The sequence below is a fragment of the Frankliniella occidentalis genome, unplaced genomic scaffold (assembly GCF_000697945.3).
Source record: "Frankliniella occidentalis isolate FOCC.00 unplaced genomic scaffold, Focc_3.1 Scaffold42, whole genome shotgun sequence".
Lineage (NCBI taxonomy): Eukaryota > Metazoa > Arthropoda > Insecta > Thysanoptera > Thripidae > Frankliniella > Frankliniella occidentalis.
Window position 1 is genome coordinate 1369138 of NW_026267172.1, and position 15616 is coordinate 1384753.

At 39.0% G+C, this 15616-nt stretch overlaps 2 protein-coding genes across 15 annotated transcripts in view; one reads left to right on the plus strand and one right to left on the minus strand.

The window, feature by feature from the left end:
• The window catches only part of LOC113217513 (patronin), a 65138-nt gene extending 52014 nt beyond the window's left edge, over positions 1 to 13124 (plus strand). For 3 of the 14 annotated variants that reach the window (XM_026437444.2, XM_052266772.1, XM_026437441.2), the window contains exons 7-30: positions 597 to 722; positions 1848 to 1929; positions 2002 to 2242; positions 2482 to 2670; positions 2879 to 3155; positions 3245 to 3438; positions 3740 to 3820; positions 4005 to 4081; positions 4169 to 4520; positions 4647 to 5074; positions 5250 to 5534; positions 5752 to 5903; positions 6245 to 6411; positions 6508 to 6666; positions 6747 to 7079; positions 7164 to 7400; positions 7488 to 7665; positions 8069 to 8197; positions 8405 to 8485; positions 8832 to 8927; positions 10117 to 10248; positions 10520 to 10621; positions 10715 to 10997; positions 11080 to 13124. In XM_026437444.2, coding sequence (XP_026293229.1) covers positions 597 to 722; positions 1848 to 1929; positions 2002 to 2242; positions 2482 to 2670; positions 2879 to 3155; positions 3245 to 3438; positions 3740 to 3820; positions 4005 to 4081; positions 4169 to 4520; positions 4647 to 5074; positions 5250 to 5534; positions 5752 to 5903; positions 6245 to 6411; positions 6508 to 6666; positions 6747 to 7079; positions 7164 to 7400; positions 7488 to 7665; positions 8069 to 8197; positions 8405 to 8485; positions 8832 to 8927; positions 10117 to 10248; positions 10520 to 10621; positions 10715 to 10997; positions 11080 to 11224 — 4526 coding nt within the window. In that variant the 3' untranslated portion in view covers positions 11225 to 13124. The remainder of the gene's footprint in view (positions 1 to 596; positions 723 to 1847; positions 1930 to 2001; positions 2243 to 2481; positions 2671 to 2878; positions 3156 to 3244; positions 3439 to 3739; positions 3821 to 4004; positions 4082 to 4168; positions 4521 to 4646; positions 5075 to 5249; positions 5535 to 5751; positions 5904 to 6244; positions 6412 to 6507; positions 6667 to 6746; positions 7080 to 7163; positions 7401 to 7487; positions 7666 to 8068; positions 8198 to 8404; positions 8486 to 8831; positions 8928 to 10116; positions 10249 to 10519; positions 10622 to 10714; positions 10998 to 11079) is intronic. The other 11 variants (XM_026437442.2, XM_026437446.2, XM_026437447.2 and 8 more) reach the window with 11 other exon arrangements.
• A 78-nt stretch (positions 13125 to 13202) lies between these two features.
• The window catches only part of LOC113217515 (protein 60A-like), a 12024-nt gene continuing 9610 nt past the window's right edge, over positions 13203 to 15616 (minus strand). Inside the window, exons 4-6 of the mRNA XM_052266777.1 lie at positions 14630 to 15003; positions 14453 to 14526; positions 13203 to 14371 (exon numbers count right to left, since the gene is read on the minus strand). Of these exons, the coding sequence (XP_052122737.1) occupies positions 14111 to 14371; positions 14453 to 14526; positions 14630 to 15003 (709 nt within the window). The 3' untranslated portion in view covers positions 13203 to 14110. The remainder of the gene's footprint in view (positions 14372 to 14452; positions 14527 to 14629; positions 15004 to 15616) is intronic.

Here is a 15616-nt window from a genome sequence, read left to right on the forward strand (position 1 = left end):
TTTTAAATAATGACCATTTTGAGCTGGCTCTCAGCAAACCAAAAGATGGATCCTGTTATGTGTACTTCGAATTCAAGTACTGTGTGCACTGGTGATAAGGTTTTCATCATTAATTGTAAAATTTGCATGACAAACATCAACTTGTATTTTTTAATCTCATTGTTTAATTATTCCAATGAGTGGTGTGCAATTACTTCTGTAACAATCCCCAAGCATCCTAATGGCTGACTACCCCGGTAGAAAAAAGGTTATTCCCTCCCTAATAATTTTCCAAGATAATCCCGCAACATCTCAGGTCCAACCCCTTTTGCACTGAATAGTGGTAGACCCTGGTCATGAGCATTTACCGTTGTTTGCACCTGCAAAAGTATACTTCTAAAGACACAAGCAAATGAAATCATTTTGATTTCTAGATAAGTTTTAGCACATTTTGTCATTTTATGAAAGGTAGATTGGCCTACTAATTATTTTTTCTCTACAAATGCTCATTGACTATGTGTCCACTACTTAATGCTTCTTCTGCCTTAATGATGTGGTGTGGTTACTTTGATCTTTTGCGGCGTGGCGTGATGTGATTCGTGACTTGGATGGTACAGCTTATCCGCGCAATAGTCAAGGCGTGGCACACAAGCGCTGTCTCCCTCAGTCAGTGAGCGTGATACCGGACTTGCGCAGCAATTTGTCTGACATCTCCACTCCTGGCTTCTCAGGCTCAGGCTCAGGTAGGGAGGGCGCTGGTTCTGCACGGCCTGTGTAGCAGGGTGGATGTAGCTGCCCTCTCCTGCTACCTTGTTTCGCTACTCCCAAGTTCTGTGTGTGCGTGCTCTCTATACCAAAATTAGTTGTAGGAGTGTATACTTTAAATTAAATTTTCTTTGTATTCAAAATATTTTTGTTGAACAAGCAAGAATGAAATGTAGCGGTTACGATCTATGCTAGCATTTTTCTGACTTTATTTATGTATCTTGAATAGTTTAATACATTTGGCTTCTTCTAGTTCGTGCTTTTAAAAATTGAAATAACTCTTCACATGCTATTGGTATTTCATAAACCTTCCCTGGTTTCTTGAAGACTTTATAGACTGATGTGAATTACTTTCATTGAAGCATATTCTATCTAAAAAAAAATTGCTGCTCTCTATGGTTGCATGTAGGTTTTCTTCATCTTCTGTTTTTTGCATAACGTTATTTTTAAAAATATTATCTATATATTTTATTGCATTTCTAACATTTTGTAGGAATATGATGCTGCTTTTGGAGTCTAGTGTAGCTACAATAATGCTTTTTCTTCTATGTATTTTCAGGGTGAAATGCATGTCAGTCATTTTCATATGTTTTTGTGTATGCCTTTACCCTAGATCAAATAAGATTATTTAAACAGGCATTTATTCTAGATTATGTAGCTAGTCATGAGAAGATACTTGCTTATTGCTTTGTCCTAAAATGAGTTTTTGTTTCTTTACGAAGTTGCTGGGGGTGAGCTGTGTGTCTCTGTCTTTGAATGTCGTGTGTTCTAAATTCTATTATCTGTGGCAACTGCATACTTACACAGTTGCATTTCTAATCAAATCTGTAAGCTTCATCTTCCAATAATTGTCTTTTTAAAAGAACTTTTTGAAAGCAAGGTCACATTCTGGAAATTATACTGCAGTTATGTGTGCAAATCTTTTTGCCTTTTCTGCCTCTTTTTATTTGTTTTATCTTCAGTTGCTCGCCCCTATTATCTATTTCCCATGCTATTAACTGTATCCCTAAGACATCTCAAATGAAAATATATCTTTTACCTTTTGATATTATCGAAAACAGAACTATTCTGAAGTTTGTTTTACTCTGTTCTCCTTCTCACAGGTTCTAAATCTACCATCCATACTGGTACATCTTCATTAAAAAGGTCACAAAATAAAGGCTCAGGTGATGCATTAGATGACAGGTGGGTACCACTAATGCTTAACCATAGATTGTGATGGAAGGTTTGATGTTACCTAAGAATTTCTTGTTTCAGAAGTGATGAAGCCTTCGTGGTCCATCGAGGTCGGGGCATACCGACTCTTAGTTCCGTCGCAGGTGATGAACCCACAGCTCCTGTGAGAGCACGGCATAGAGATCGCAGCTCCGAAAGTGAGGTGGACATTGGTGTAGGAGCTAGCCTTCCTGCAGGTAGACCAAGTAACTGGGAAGACCAGCGTAGAAGCTCATACGCTGGAAGACGCTCCCGTAGAAATTCAGTTGCTGAGGATTCACAGGTATGTAAATCTGACACCCAGTAAAATTCAGTTTGAGTGTTTTGTTTTTTGTTTGTTTAGATTTTCTAGTTGCAATTCCCTTAGAGTGGTATAGTAGATTTGCTTTGATAACACATCTATGGAAGTGTTTAGGATTCAATTTTGCACTGCACCAATGGCAGTTTGTGGCACTTGTGGCAGTTTGTGTTTCACGTAGTTTTGCAACTATCATCTGAATGCATGATTGTGTACACTTGCAGCTCACCTTAGAAAACTTTGGAGGGTCACATGAAAATTTGCACCTTTTGGGCCGTAACCCTGATAAAGAACCAGCAGTCCATGTAGGCCGCAGCTTGAGCAGCAATGGCACACTGAATGGACCCTCACGGTCTGGCAGTGAGAAGAGTGATCCAGAGAAACCATACAAGCAGGTACTTCCAAAGTGCACTGTAAGGAATCAGCATTTATCCTCTGCTTTTATGTTTTTACTTTTGTCTGCCAAATATTGCTTGTTGTTTCCCCTAGTGCTTTTAGAAAGCCCCTACCCATTTTATCCCCTAACGTTGTTATTTTACTTTATCCATTAAATCAGTTATTTCTTGTGATGACTACTTTGTTTTCTATCTATCTGCATCTCATCTACTAAATATTTTCCAGGGTGATCATGTTGATGGTGACATGACAGAATTGCGTCTACAGTCAACTAATTTTGCAGAACTCTCTAGACATAATAATAAATCTAAAGCAGAAGAGTCAACATTAGGCATACATATAGGTTATACTACTGAGGAAAGTTCTGGTCGATCAAATGGTCACAGTGCTCCGCCTGAGAAGAAGACTACTACTTTTGCTGCGCTACCTCAAACTAACATCACTACCACTTGGAAAAAGCAAAGCTCAAATCATACTTCGTCTGAACCAAGTCCTAACTCTGGTTAGTTTATTTATTATCTATCTATAATGAAAGTATTTTGTTTTTGTTACAGTTCTTAGAAAAATGTTTGGCTTTTATATCTTATTTAGACCACATCGCAGAAGATATCAGCTCAGGGGGCAGTGGTGGAAGTCCAGCAATGGCATCGCAGTTACTGAATGTCCGCTTGAAATTAGAAGAAAAAAGACGCCAAATTGAAAGTGATAAAAGAAAGATGGAACTTGAACTCAGTAAACAGCGACAACGTGTTGGTAAAGCAGCTTTCCTACAAGCTGTTACAAAGGTTTGCTCTCTAAATTCTCTTTATGTAACATGGTAATGGTTAAATTTAGCATCTGGAGAAAGTAACTTGTTTCCTCTGTAACCAATTCATTCTTCACACTCAAGTCTCATTTTGCAACAAAAATATTAATTGGAAGTACAAACAGTTGTGGTTGTGGTGACACTATCATTCTAACATTCTGTTGTCAACTTTGGTTTTTGGATTTTCTTGTAGAAAACAGGCGTGTGTACTTGCACATTTTTCCCCCTCTTTTTTAAGAATGTATTTAACAGTGGGTGCATGTGGTATCTAACCTTTTCAGGGCAAGAATCAACTAGTAAAGAGCCCAGGTTCAGACTCGAGCAAGGACAGCTCAGATAGTTCAAGCAAGGCATCAAAACAGGTACAGCATGCGGTTGCATGAATAAGTAGTCTTTTTGCAAGTGTAGAAGTACCCCATAACTTATTTTTTAAACCAACATATCTGTTTCTTACTGATAATACCAATACCTATATGCTACTCATGTGATTGTTTTACTTAAAGTGTAAATTAAAGTTAGTTAATATGCTATTGAATAAATTTTCAGGACAATGATGATGTTCTTAGTCAAGGAGCTGATATTGACAACATGGATGTTGAACATTACCAGGAATCAATAGCACAGTAAGCTATCCAATTCTTGGGAGATGTGTATGGCATTAACAAGTATAGAATTTAAAGTCAGTATAATTTTTTTCTCTTTTTCTAAAGGATGAATACTAGCCTTCATGAAATTCAAGCTGATTTACAACGCCTAGCTACGCAGCAGAACCAAATTCAACAACAAACCCCTCAGCCAGCAAATATTACTCAACATGGTCAGCCGTACAGTCATCAGCAACCCCAGTACCACACAGAGCAGCCTTCATACCATCAGAACCTTCCTCCCCCCATACAGCTTAGAACTCATCCTACATATCAACAGCAACAGCCTCAACCCATGCATTCTTTAATTAATCAACATCAGATGGTCCATGGCTACTCTAATTCACCACCGTTGCAACAGACTGCGTTTTCTCAGCATCAAATGAATCAACATCCTCAAGCACAAATGCATAGCATGGTACGTCTTGTTTTGTATTTGTATATTCTTTCAACATTTCTACCTCTAGGAAAAGCTGAATTTTTATCTGATTTCTTATTACTGCAGAGTGTTGTGTATTATCATGTAATGATTTTCTCTGTGTAGATGAACACATCTAATGTGCAAAGTGGGTATGGGTCCCCACTTCATCAGCAGCACCAACAGCTGCAGAGTCTGGTTCAACAAAATAGTCAATTTTATCTTCACGATCCTCATCAACAGCAGCCCATGCAACAAACACAGTATCAACAAAGCCAACAACCCCAACACCATATGCCTCCCCAGCAACATCAAATGCAACCTCAGCAACATCAAATGCAACCTCAGCAACACCAAATGCAAGCTCAACAACATCAAATGCAAGCTCAACAACATCAAATGCAAGCCCAACAACATCAAATGCAAGCGCAACAGTCAATGCAACCTCAACAGACAATGCAAATTGTACCTCAACCTCAACAAGGTCAACGGCGAACATGGGGACAAACAACAACTCAGCCTCATCCTCAGGACTTAAGGACTTGGGGTGACGTGTGAGTAGTCTGAGCAATTATCATAACCTTTGTAAATCGATTTGCTTTTTTTTCTTGCTTTATTGCTTTATAGTAAAGAATCACGTGTATCAGTGGCACGTCATGCACCTCACAAGCATGTGTGCGTTGAGAGAGGCAGCCTGAGCTAATGCACACCATGCACATTTGTTTTTAGGAGTGGGAAGCCTCAAACAGGCTTCCTTCTTCACCAAACCAGTACTGGTTCTGAAGTGAGGTACCTCAATGGTGACCACCAATCCCATCACCCTACCCCCTCTGTTGGACTAAGCAGTCTCAATGTGTATGGATCCCAGCATAATCAACAGCCACAGACAATAACCCATACCTCAGCTTCGGGCTTTGAACTGCATGGAGATGTTGCCCCAACCCCACCTCCAAGACGTACTCCCAGTTCAGTTAATGCTTCTCCTCAACATCGAATTACTCCAACCATACACAGGTGCTTGATGCTTTCAACTGCTGACATGCATTTGAGTCTTTATATTGAGCATGGTTTTTGTTATTATTTCCCCTTATGATATGTTGCAAAGTTTTATTCTCAATGCATCAGCTTTGGGTTTTAATTACTCTGTAGTTAATTATCTAGTTAAGTGTCAGTTATCACCCATTTGCTTCCATCTGAACCTAGTTCTATGTTTCTATTCTTGTTACAACAGAACACCTGAGGTGAAACCTCGACAGCATAGTCTTGCCTCAGATGACAGAAATGCCCAAAGGAATTCTGCTGTTCACACAGCCTTACCAACACCCCCAGTTGACGACATGGAACCGCAAAGCATTTCCTTCATTGGTGAGCCACATCGACAAGGTGCATATTGCTTATCTTAATCTACTAGGCTTGCTTTCCATAATTAATTCCTCCACTACTTCCTGTCACCATATGTTTTTTTTTCCAAACCGATTTGAACTTGATTCTACTTTGAATAGAATGTAATTTATAGCATGCTAATTAAGGGACAGTAGAAAGGCAATCAATACATGATTAATAATTTTATAACCTGGGGAAGTGGTGTAGTTTTCTGTTAAATGGCAAGGGTATTGAATTATATTTGCAAGTGTACATTATTCAATGACCAAAGCTTACCTAAACTACAATTATCGTCAAAAGTTTTGGCTTTTTCCTATGATAAGTTATATTTGTTTTCCTAGCAGATATGCCTAGCAGTGATGATATTTCATCTGGCATCAGTAAGATTCACATAACTTCAGGAAGCCGAACTTACCGAATTCCATCACCGACCCGACCAAACAGTGCAAGGCATCCTTTGCCACAGCATAATGATACAAAAAAGGCGTTTTATATGTTTGGCAACCAGGTAATTCATACTTCAACCTTGTTTAAATCTATATTTCATACTGTTATTTTTATCTATCTTCTATAATTTATGTCTCACCTTTCAATGTTTAATAAGACGGGAGATGCTCGGCCTGATGAACTTGAAATTGACAATCGTGTTGAAATGGAGGAACAAGCAGCTCCTGAAAAAGGGTTTTATATTTCATTTGATGAAGACACTACTCCTAAAAGGCCAAAGCCACCTCTTCGTGCTAAGAGAGCTTCACCAAAGAAGGTGCAGTATTCCTTTATCCCACAACTATCTTTTTCTTCTTGTGTGAGGAAACATTTATATAATCCTATTATATTTAACAGGAGAGAGCTGTCACACAAGTGCTTGACAGTAGTGCATTATTTGGAGAACGTGTTGGAAGGGATCCAACTGAATCTCAGGCCCGCTTGTTTGACCATAAGGATACATCTTCACCAGCTAGGAATGCCAACAGAAATGAGAGAGATGAATACTATCATGAATCTCATGGAAAAAACCCTGTAGAAGAAATTACTGCTCATTCACATATTGCTAGTAGATTGTCTAATGAACCAACTCGTGACAGACATAGTAGACGCTCTGGCAGTGAAGATAGTGAAGGGGCCGGCGCAGGCGTTGGGCTCGTTATTGGCAATGAGCTATCAAATCCTGATCCTGTAAGTACTTTGTAAGCTGAAGATAGTTTAGTGAACCTGCATTTGTGCCTGTTTTAATCTAATTTTTATTTTCCTGTCAAAAAGAATGCTGTGGATGAAATGGAGCGAAAAAAAGAGCGCATCATGCTTTTATCACTCCAAAGGCGGCAACAGCAAGAAGAAATGAAAGCTAGAAAGGAAATGGAATCCCAACAAAGAAGAGAGTCAGAAAAAATGAAAGAGGAGGAAAAGGCAAGGAAGAAAGAAGAGGAAAGAATCCGCCGACAGTCCATTCTCGAACAGCATAAATTGAAAAAAGCTCTTGAAGAAGCAGAAAGAGAGGTTTGTTGTGCATACATTTAAATTCAAATCCTAGCAATTGAGAAATATTGTTCAGTTGTAGTTCATTTGTATTGTTTTCGGTTTTAGGGTAAAACTGTGGATAAAGATTTGCTCAACTCAGTAAGATCAATTCCTAAGATGCGCAACAAAACAGTTACTAGGCCTAGGCCTAAGACTATCCATGTTGACAGTGGCAATGTTGACCTTGCTGAGGGTTTGCTTTCACCTAGCCGAGGAAAGAAGGGCTCCACATCCAATCTAGCAGGTATTGTCATTAAAAATGACTAATTTTTCTCTGCATTCTCAAAGTGTTTTATTTATTAGTTACTATCAATTTGTAGCTTGTTCAAATAATTGTTGTTTGGACTTCTGTATGTCTGTTTCTTTATGTACTGTATTTATCTAGCCATTATGATGTTTTAAATTTGATTAGTAATTGGCACACTTTTTAAAGAATTTGTAAGAGTAGTAGCTAAAATTTTATTTGGTCTAATTTATCACATTCCTAGCTTTTAAAGCTTGATACTACAGCTGTTGTAATTGCTGCTTTTACCTTATTTGTTTTGCAAAATTTCAAAGTGAAGCTTATTTTTAGCATTAATTTTCTTGATTTTTGGCATGTTCTGTGTTGTTTATGCTTGTGTCCTTTGCAACATTCATGCACATAGATTCCAGCTTGACTCCTAGCATGAGGCGAGATTATTATCGAGGTTCCACTGATAGCCTGGCTGATCGGCAACGCTCAGAGGAAAGGCAAAGTCGCATGAGACCAGGTCGTAGCTACTCTCTTGTTAGAGGTGAGGCATGTTATTCAGTCAAATATGTCTTTTTTTGTTTGTTCTATTTTTTATCTCTATTGTTGTGGCTGAAAATTTAGCTCTTTCACATGTATGCAGTGTGGTTGAGCTGTGTAGTGTTTGTTTCTTCTTGACTAAGCTAATTAACTTGCTTTTCAATGTTATAACTTTTACTGAAAGATACTTTTCTCCTTTTCTTTCCACCAGATTCTCCTGATGATGGAAGAGGAACTTCTCCTAACAGGAGCACTGCATTAGGTCGGCGAGGGTCTTATAAGACTTCCAGAGGTAAGCCTCCAGAGACTTACATTCTTTTGAACTTAATTCATTTTCCCTTCTTTTGTTTTTTTCCTTTTGAGCACCGTCAGTTGTTTTCATTTTGAGACATTCAATTTGTTGGGAGGGAAAATATTGAGTGGTTCTTAATATACTACCATGTTTAAACATTATAAACCTTATTCATGTTTATGGGAATCTGTTGTACATAGTTGAAATGCAAAGCCCACAACATTTTAGTCAGTGTCAGAACCTATGATGTAGTGCTATGATTTTCAGTTACCCTTTAGTATTCGGGCTTTATACACTACTTTACTGAACACCGAACTAAGTGTTCAAGTCCGCAACATGATTTCAGATGTGCCAGAACCACAACCTCGTGGAAGACCAAAATATTCAACTTATCAGTCCAACATGCGTGCGCGCAAGTCAAACTCCCTCATGAATTTGAGCGGTAAGAGCATTCCAGCCAATCATTACTTGGACTGGCATGCTGCCATGCTTATTTATTTGGGCTGGAATTTGGTGTAATTCTCAAGTCTTAGCTTTCATGGTGTGGAAGTACAAATCTTTGTCTCATGGTGTCGGTTTCTACTTTGTTCTCTTCTGATTAATTTTTAACTGTGGGAAAATGTTTTTCAAGAACCAGGGCATTAGTATTAGCCAATGTGTATTGCCCATTATGACTTTTTAAATTCCAAGTCCTCTTTTTTGAGCTGCTCTGCTCCTTTATCTTTTTACCTGGTATAGACAGCAGTGTTTCTAGCTAGAATGTCAGATAACCTCAGAGTAGAATGTCCAAGAAAGGTTGAAATTCCCTCCTTATTTATTTTAGGCATAGTATAGCAGCACAATGACGATAATTTTCTTGTGATTAGCAAAATGCAGGCTATTCTTCAGTACTACAACTGACATACAAGATCTTAGGATTAGATGCTTTACTTCCTCTTTTAAAAACCTTGCAAATTATTTGACCTTTATCTCATCTTCATTTTTCTTTTGATGTATATTAAGTCGTAACTGGACTCCCCTTTATTATTTTTGTTATCGTAAAACAAATATATGAAAAACCTACAACTTTTTGTATAGCTAGGTGGACATATTGGGAAAATTTCATATTTTCCAACGAGAAGTACCTTTCAGATAATGTTTTTAGATTAATGTGAGGCGATTGTTGAAAAGTCAATTTTGTAATGACTCTGCATGCCATATATTCTGATCTGATAGTTATTTCTTTTACCTTATTGTCTTTTGTTTTCGGGTGGTGGAGTGGGCTGTCTTTCCTACTGTCCTTTGTTTTCAAAGCTTTGTTGTATAGTCATTTTTATTTTATAGCAAGTGCATTCCCTTAAAGTTACATGTCTCATGACATGTTATTTCCTTCATGAAATGAATGTGTACATTCACAGGTGTACAACATTGTTTTGCTTACTAGGGCTTGTGGTTGTTCATCCCTTTTTTTTGTTTTCCTCTAGGACTGACTTTTAATGTATTTTTATACAACTGAAGGTTTTGGGATTGTAAATGATTATAACTATAAATTTTATCTTCTTTAATAAGTTGTAGAAGTACAAAAGTAGAAGAAGTGATGTGATGTAATGCACTTAAGGTGGTTTGTAGCACGCTTGGTGGTTTGTGTGCAGGTTCGAGCACAGACCAGGACAGCATGGTGTACCGTTACACTGATACAGACTCAGGTCTGGGCCGGGCCACACCACCTCGGCGAGCTCCATCCCCTGGCATGAGTTCAGGCCGACACCTCACTTCTCCCTCAGGTAGTGTGTGGTGGCAAACTTAGAGATGTGTGGAAGTTCTTCTGTAGTTGAATTTATAAATTTGTTCTTTCTTGCAATTGCTTGATTTTTTTGATTATGCTATCACTATTTAAATCTATAATTAGTAGTTCTTTTGAAATATTTTGTTATGAAATTGTTTTGAATTTTATTTGACATAGATTTTGTTCACCTTTTCACTTAAGTTTCAAATTATGCATCCACCTCTTTGTGTCATCTAAAATTGCTAATGAACCAATATTTGAACATTTAGGACCAGGATCTCTTCCTCCCGGCCTTACATCCAAGAGGAGAATGTTTGATGATGGCTCAAGTGATATTAGTTCAGCTACAAGCTCAATGCTGGATTATAATGGTAGACTCTTTTTTCCTTTTTGTTTCAAATTAAGCTGGAAAATAGTTCACGCTGTTTGTGACCTAATCTTACTAAAACTTTTCATCTTATTAGGTCCTCGTCTCTACAAGCAACCTGCAACAAAATCAAATCGTGGTATTCTGTTGAATGCTGTTGAGTACTGTGTCTTTCCTGGAGTAGTAAATAAAGAAGCTAAAAGAAGAGTTCTGGAAGAGATTGGTCGATCAGAGGCGAAGCACTTCCTTATTTTATTTAGAGATGCTGGCCTCCAATTTCGAGCGTTATATTCATACTGCCCTGAAGGAGAAGAAATTCTTAAATTGTATGGCACTGGCCCAAAGCAAGTTACAGACCGCATGTTTGATCGTTTCTTTAAGTAAGTAAAACCCTGAGATTTAAACCACATAGTTGCTTTGAATTGTCTCATTTTCCTTTAATATTAAATTTAATATTTTCAGATATAACTCTGGAGGCAAATGCTTTTCTCAAGTGCACACCAAGCACCTTACTGTGACAATTGACGCCTTCACCATTCACAACAGTCTCTGGCAAGGGAAAAAAGTCAACCTTCCTAGCAAAAAGGATATGGCCCTTGTAATTTAAGGAAAAACAAACTGACACGGTTGTGAGCGCTCTGCTGGCAAGGCCGCTCCCTGCCGTGCCAGCTAGCCATGCTGCCTGCGGTGCACAAATCGTATTAAGATGCCATAAATGTAAGCGATTGTTGTTGACTAGCGCTTTAAGGCCTTAATCAAACTACCTGTAACGTAAATTATTTTAAAGAAACAATAAAAGCATAATTTTGTGGTTAATGAACCACAGTCTCATGAGTGATGTGGCTGTAAACATTCCTATTTAAAATGGACTGAAAGATGTAAAGTGAACAATTTTGGCTGCTTTTTTTCTGTTCTCCTTTTTTACTTATCTTTTACATTGAACTTTTTTATTCCTCTTATGCCAAACTCAGCTACTGCTTGAACTGATCTGGTGCTTTTAAACTATCGAAATAATAACTTATTGCTTCCGCTATTACATTTCAAGCAGTTGTATTGATGTTGGCATGTGTTACCTTTTTAATTGTGAGCTGTTCAAATTAGTTAGCAGTTCCAAAAACCTGGCTCTTCTTGAAAGACAGATTTTCAGATCTTACTGTGATTTGTGTTCATGCTGGTTTGGTAATAACTGTGATCCTCTGCGTTTCCTATGATACATTCATATTATATCTTGATCGTCATTCAATTTTGGAATGTGAATTATGAATATCCAATGAACAGTGTCCTGAACAGTTTATGCATCTAGTTGTCGCTGTTGAAACTATTTGTATTTTGTGATTTTGATTTGCTTTTTAATTATTATAGTATTATACTTTCGGCTATGAAAGAGACAGGACATGTATTTTTAACGTATTTTGATGCATTTGCTGCAAATATTTTCTTTCTTATCTGAACTACTTTTTCGCTCATGATTAAACAAACTTGTCCATGCAATAGCTCCATTGCGACGCATACATGTAATACCAAATAATGTAGTCATGTAATGTAACCTTGAATTATCAAAGATTTAAATGATTGTTAGGTGGGTTTACTCATTTTGTGTTTTTAGAAGGATGGTATTTGTGCTGAGAGTGAATAAGTGTTATCTTTATTCTGTGCCAATTGGGTATTTTAGCGTCTTAACACAGGCATTGGCTGAGAAATTCTTTTTCATTCTGAGAATATTAAGATGATCTGTCCCTCAATTGTAAAATTTGGCACTATTTCTTGAAATTTGTAAAGAACTATGATTATGAAATCATGAAGTCGGATATTTTGTCTGGATTATTTTTACACATTGTATTGTAGATGCTAACATACTGAGTTTGCTGCACATCCCCCTAGATAGGAACCTTTCAATTAATGAGTACCATTACCATCTAATTTCAGACACTGTGGAGCTTTGTTTTATTATAAGATACTAAACTGTAACAACGCTTCACCATCCTTGTCAAATTCTATCTACTTTTGAGTCAAAACATAACTATAATTTTAGATGCATATGTGTAAAAGCCACAATTTTGATGGTACTAGGTAACTTACACTTTTAAAGAAATCATGTGGAAATTGAAGCGTATGAGAGCAACTGGTGTGACACATTGTGTGGATGAGGTTGTATTAACAGAACTTATACTCATTTATTTTATTTTTATCCTTTTCACTAGAGACCATAAACAGAACGTAAATTTGCATGGAAGATTTTGTCTGACTGACTGTAAATGATTGCTGTCATTGTAAATGCTTAAAATGTTAGCTTTCAAACTTTCTGTTCAAGACCTACTAATTTGTGTATGTAAATATGTTTTTGTTTTTTATGTATGCAAATATTTATTGATCATTCATTGATATGTGGGTCAATATTACTTATTTCATTTGATGAGGAAGAAAGAACTACCATAACATTTTCCAGCTGCTGAAGTACTGTACTTATTTTCTATGGAGATACCTAATAAATTCCAGGCTGTTAATAATATATTGCATTCTGAATTGGACCATTTCTAGGTCTTCTACTTCTGCTAATCCTGTGGTTTAAATAATAACACAATGAATCTCTTTTTTTAACAGCTGTTTATTCTACATGTACGAAAGGCTTGGCACTATTTACATTTTGTAAGGAAAGTCGCGTTGTGACTGACAAATAGATACATCTAAAATTGCAACTCTGAGACCAATGAACATAAAAAGCTTTACATCTTTACTTAAGTCTTCAGTTTTTCAGCAGGTACTAGGGTTGTGAGACAAAGTTCCACTGCAAGCTTCTCTCTTTAGCACTTCGACAGAGATACTTTGCTCACAAGGGAACCTTTTTAGGTGTAAATCTCCGATTTCGTTGAAACTTGGAAAATTTGAAGGTTATTTATGTAGAAATCGGATGGCACTTGAAATTTTTCCTAAACCTGACATTTAGTTTTCCCCTATATAAGGTAGGAGTAAGATGTTAGAAAAAAATATTTTTTGAAAAATTTAAAAGCAGTGTCGTAAGGGGTAACTTGTCAAAGTAGTGCCCTTTGGGCCAAAATTTTGTCCGTTTTGCTCTATTTTGAACCGTTTAAGCAGTAGAGGGATATTTAGAGCAAAAAACAGTGTCAGGCTTAAGTAAACCCCTAGTAAATGTTAAGTTTAGGAAAAATTTCAAGTGCCATCCGACTTCTATTATAATAACCTTTAAATTTTCCGAGTACCAACGAAATCGGAGATTTACACCTGAAAAGGTTCCCTTGTCAGTCCAAAGGCAACTTATTTTTCAATTTGTTGTTTTTTTAAAATATCGTTTTTTTTTTAAAAAGCAGTATTACTTAACAGCTATAAGGCACTTCTCAAATCTTAAAATAAAGAAACTTAGCAGTCAATGATCAGTCAACATTAGTTTTCTACTTAATTATTAAGATCACAATTTTCATTTTAACATATGGACGGAGAGGAACAACAGCAAGTACGTGGTAGGAACTGCTGTGTCTCAATGACAACCACAACTTTTAACAACCATGTTTTTGTATCTCTTTAACACAACATTTGAATCGTCCAAAAAGTACAAAACACTGATGGGTGTTAGCTTTGTTGGAACGCAACATGGCTTTGGTACAGCTGTTGGGTTGATGAGATGAACTAATGTCTGCACAATAGCATGGTTAGTGGCATTCATATGTGCGTTTAGAGGGAAATTACATTCGCCACTGCAGTAGAATGCAGCATACCCATCTGGTGCTATGATCCAATCCTGTAGCAGAAAAAGCAAAGAGAAATCTCATTAAGATTTTGAAAAATCAAAATACCTAGACCTGCAACCCAAGTCACCTACCTGCCAATCCAAATCCTTGAAGCTCACATATAAATTCTTAATTTGACAGGTTCTAGCAGACCACAGCGACCGATCTGGGGACAATAGACAGAACAGCGCACAAATAAAGTCATTCACTTGCGCGATGGGGTGGGTGACAGCTAGAATGAGAAAAAGAAAAGGCTGATCTAAACTGACCGAAGGGGTTCCTCGGCAGATTGGGCTCCACAGCAGACACGTCAGCCTTCTTGAGCCGACGCCGGCCAGTGTCGCGGGTCGTCCTCACTTTGGCGTTGGCCGGGCTCGCCTTCATGAAGGCCACCATGAAGGGCTGCTTCTCCTCCTCGCCGCCCGCGCTCACCAGGCCGATCTCCTCGGGCCGCAGCTCGTGGCCGGGTCGCTCGGCGGGGGCGGCGGCGGCCGCGGCCGCGGGCCTCACAGACAGGTACAGCCCCAGGTTGGAGCCGGGGAAGGCCACCCAGTTGGTGAGCGGGCCCGTCATGTTGAACACGTGCCAGCCCTGGTTGGAGTGCGTCGTGTTGACGGCGTCCACGAACTCGAGCTCTTTCTCTCTGCAACACGGCGGAGAATAACTTGATTATGCCGGAGGCACAACGACCGCGGTGGCATCGCCTATCTTACTACGCGAAGGTGCGACCCACCCCCCACCCTCGCCGACTCAAATTGCCCCCAAGGGTACGTAAGGGGTGGGGGGGGGGCGACCCCCAACCCCCTCACCCCCACCCTGTCGCGGCCCAAACCGCTCGTAGCATAGGTGAGCAATTTGTCGTATAATGCCCCTGAAAATAGGCAACCTACAGTACACCGCCTCCTCCGTCCGACGGACTTAAAACCGCGCCTGTTAGTAACCGTGAGCCCGTCGAACAGCTGAAGTCTCCCAGCAGCGTGAAAAAGTGCAAGTGTGTGTGTGTGTGGGGGGGGGGGGCACCGCCTGCATGTAGGAGACTGGAAACCGCGCTGCCCGGGGCCGCGGCCGGGCGGATGCCCCTCTTTGTCAGGAGAGGGGTATTGTCTCCGAGCGGAGAGGGAGAGAGGGGAGGAGGTGGAGGACACAAAGTACTTTGTGAGGGAGGAGGGGCGAGGCGGGCGCGGCGCCGGGGCTTGAGTCACGACCTCTCATCTTGGCTCATTTGAGCACTCCTTTCGAAGGGTAAAGGGGGCGGG